This window comes from Merops nubicus, unplaced genomic scaffold (genome assembly GCF_000691845.1).
Source record: "Merops nubicus isolate BGI_N331 unplaced genomic scaffold, ASM69184v1 scaffold29489, whole genome shotgun sequence".
In the NCBI taxonomy this organism is placed as follows: domain Eukaryota; kingdom Metazoa; phylum Chordata; class Aves; order Coraciiformes; family Meropidae; genus Merops; species Merops nubicus.
Window position 1 is genome coordinate 1 of NW_008630702.1, and position 2,280 is coordinate 2,280.

General features: G+C 47.9%; 1 protein-coding gene across 1 annotated transcript in view; it reads right to left on the bottom strand.

Moving 5' to 3' along the window:
• Positions 1–1,355: 1,355 nt before the first annotated feature.
• LOC103779752 (ubiquitin-associated protein 1-like) overlaps positions 1,356–2,280 on the bottom strand; it is a gene marked incomplete at both ends in the record, with an annotated part of 9,454 nt that continues 8,529 nt past the window's right edge. Inside the window, one exon of the mRNA XM_008947397.1 lies at positions 1,356–1,553. Coding sequence (XP_008945645.1) covers positions 1,356–1,553 — 198 coding nt within the window. The remainder of the gene's footprint in view (positions 1,554–2,280) is intronic.

A 2,280-nucleotide genomic window follows, 5' to 3' on the forward strand; every position in this document is an offset into this window, starting at 1 on the left:
ACTGTAGTGCCCAAAACTGAACACAGTGCCTGAGATGTAGTCTCACCAGTGCTGAGTACAGTGGGACAATCACTTCTCTAGTCCTGCTGACTACACTATTCCTGATACAAGTCAGGATGCCATCTGCCTTTTTGGCCACCTGGGTACACTGCTGGCTCATGTTCAGCCAGCTGCCAATCAACACCCCCAGGTCTTTCTGCCCATCAGCTTTCCAGCCACTCTTCCCCAAGTCTATAGCTTTGCATGGTGTTGCTGCAGCCCAAGTGCAGGACTTATGGTCTTAAGTTGTGCCAGGGGAGGTTTAGATTGGATACTAGGAAGAATTTCTTTACTGAAAGAGTGATGAGGCACTGGAACAGGTTGCCAAGGGAGGTGGTGGAGTCACCATCCCTGGAGGGGTTCAAAAATCATGTAGACGTGGTACTTTGGAACATGGCTTATTGGTCATGGTAGTGCTGGGTTGATGATTGGACTTGATGATCTTAGAGGTCTTTTCCAACCTTAAGGATTCTATGATTTTTTTTTTTTGTACCAGTGCACAACTTAAACCGCTCTCAATACATAGGTAGCGGGCAAGCAGATCAGCTCCGCAAGAAGTCACTGGGACACTCCTCCCCAGGTGACAGGTACAGTCCTACCAGCAGATGCTCTTTGCATCACACAGCCAACCTAAAGTGAGCATGGAAAGTTTGGCTACACTCTCGCTGCTTTAAAGTGTTTGTTTGAGGCAGATGCAAGACCCAGAGCCATGCTTCACCCTGCAGCACTTTCTGCTATCTGACCTGGTTTTAGCAAGCATTTGAGCCAACACATGGAGCAGGAAGCACCACAACCAGAGCACACACAAGTTGGTCAGGGGTGCCTTGCAAGAGCCTTACAGGGCTGTCGTAAGCCTGCAGGGGCCAATCTCTCTCTACAAGGAGAGAGGTCAGCATTGTAACCCATGCTCAGAACAAGGGAAGTTGGCTGGTTTTTTGTCACACAGCACTAAAGCATGGCATAGAAACACACTAAGCTTTCTTCAGATGGTTTTGTAGCTCCTGGAAAGGCCCATTACCTCTCCCAACTTCACATGGCACTAAGGGCCCATCCTAAGATCAGCGCAGCTCCAACCCACGTGCGGCTGACTCAAGCATTCTCTCATCAGAAACATGGACAAACACTCTTTTCTCTGGTTTTGGGAGCCTTTACTGCCAGATGACAGCTTCTCTAGTGGTTAACATCGCAGCAGCTACTGGCTGCAACCCCTTGTTAGAATAAAGTATCCCCTCCTATCCATTTTGCAAACCCAAGGCTGTTTCTCAGCAGAATCGGCATCCAATCAAGGGTTTCTTCCTCATTGCACAAACTCTTACCTGTTCTATGTTCTGCCCCTTTTTCTTCATGGCTTTTAGGACGTTTTCAGGCGAGTATCCCATGTTGACAACTGTGTCTATACACTGCCTCTCACTAGCAGAGAGGACCTGCTGTAGTTCAGAAGCAGAGCCACCCAACCACTTTGTACAGCTGCTGTTATTGGGCACTTCAGAAAACGGGAATTTTTGGTGCATTACCTAAAGGGGAAAACCCAGAGTCTGAGGTGATGGTCATCTTCTGCATCCTCACAGCCTGTTTCTGGCTAGAACAGAGACAGGATATCCCATGTAATTAATTTGAGAGGCTTTCTAGACTGCTGTCCTGGTTTGGGGTAGAACAGAGCAGGTTCTGTTTAAGGATTTAACTTTTCAGCTAAAGCTTCTTCCAACTAACTGCACTGTCTGAAGTCAGCAGCATATTTTCGCAAACTGTCTGCTTCTAGCAGTGATAACACTCCATGTTTAGAGTTACTACCAAGGATTGGTATGCAGAACAAGGTCACTGTTAAGCTTGTGTACCACACAGAGGGGGGCAGAAAGTACAAGCCACATCTGCGTGGAGGAGCGGACAAGATAAGTGACCCTAAAATTCACCAATGGAGTATTCCATCCCATAGCCATCATATTCCAATTAAAAGCTGAAGGATCACGAGGGTCAGGCCCTTCCACCTCCCTTCTGCCTTCTTGCTCACTTTGGCTGCTCCTTCAATGTCCGGCATTCAAGGAAGGACTTCATCCATCCTGCCTTTGATCCCGAGCCCTATGTTCCTGAACCAAGTTCCAGAATCCATCTCCTGTACCCAGTCTGTGGCTGAGTCCAGCCTGGGACTTTTCCCCAGGGGCTGCTCCCCAGCATCAGGGGTGACAGTGACATATACTCCCCCCGATGGCAATACATTTGTATATATTCCATTTTATTATCATT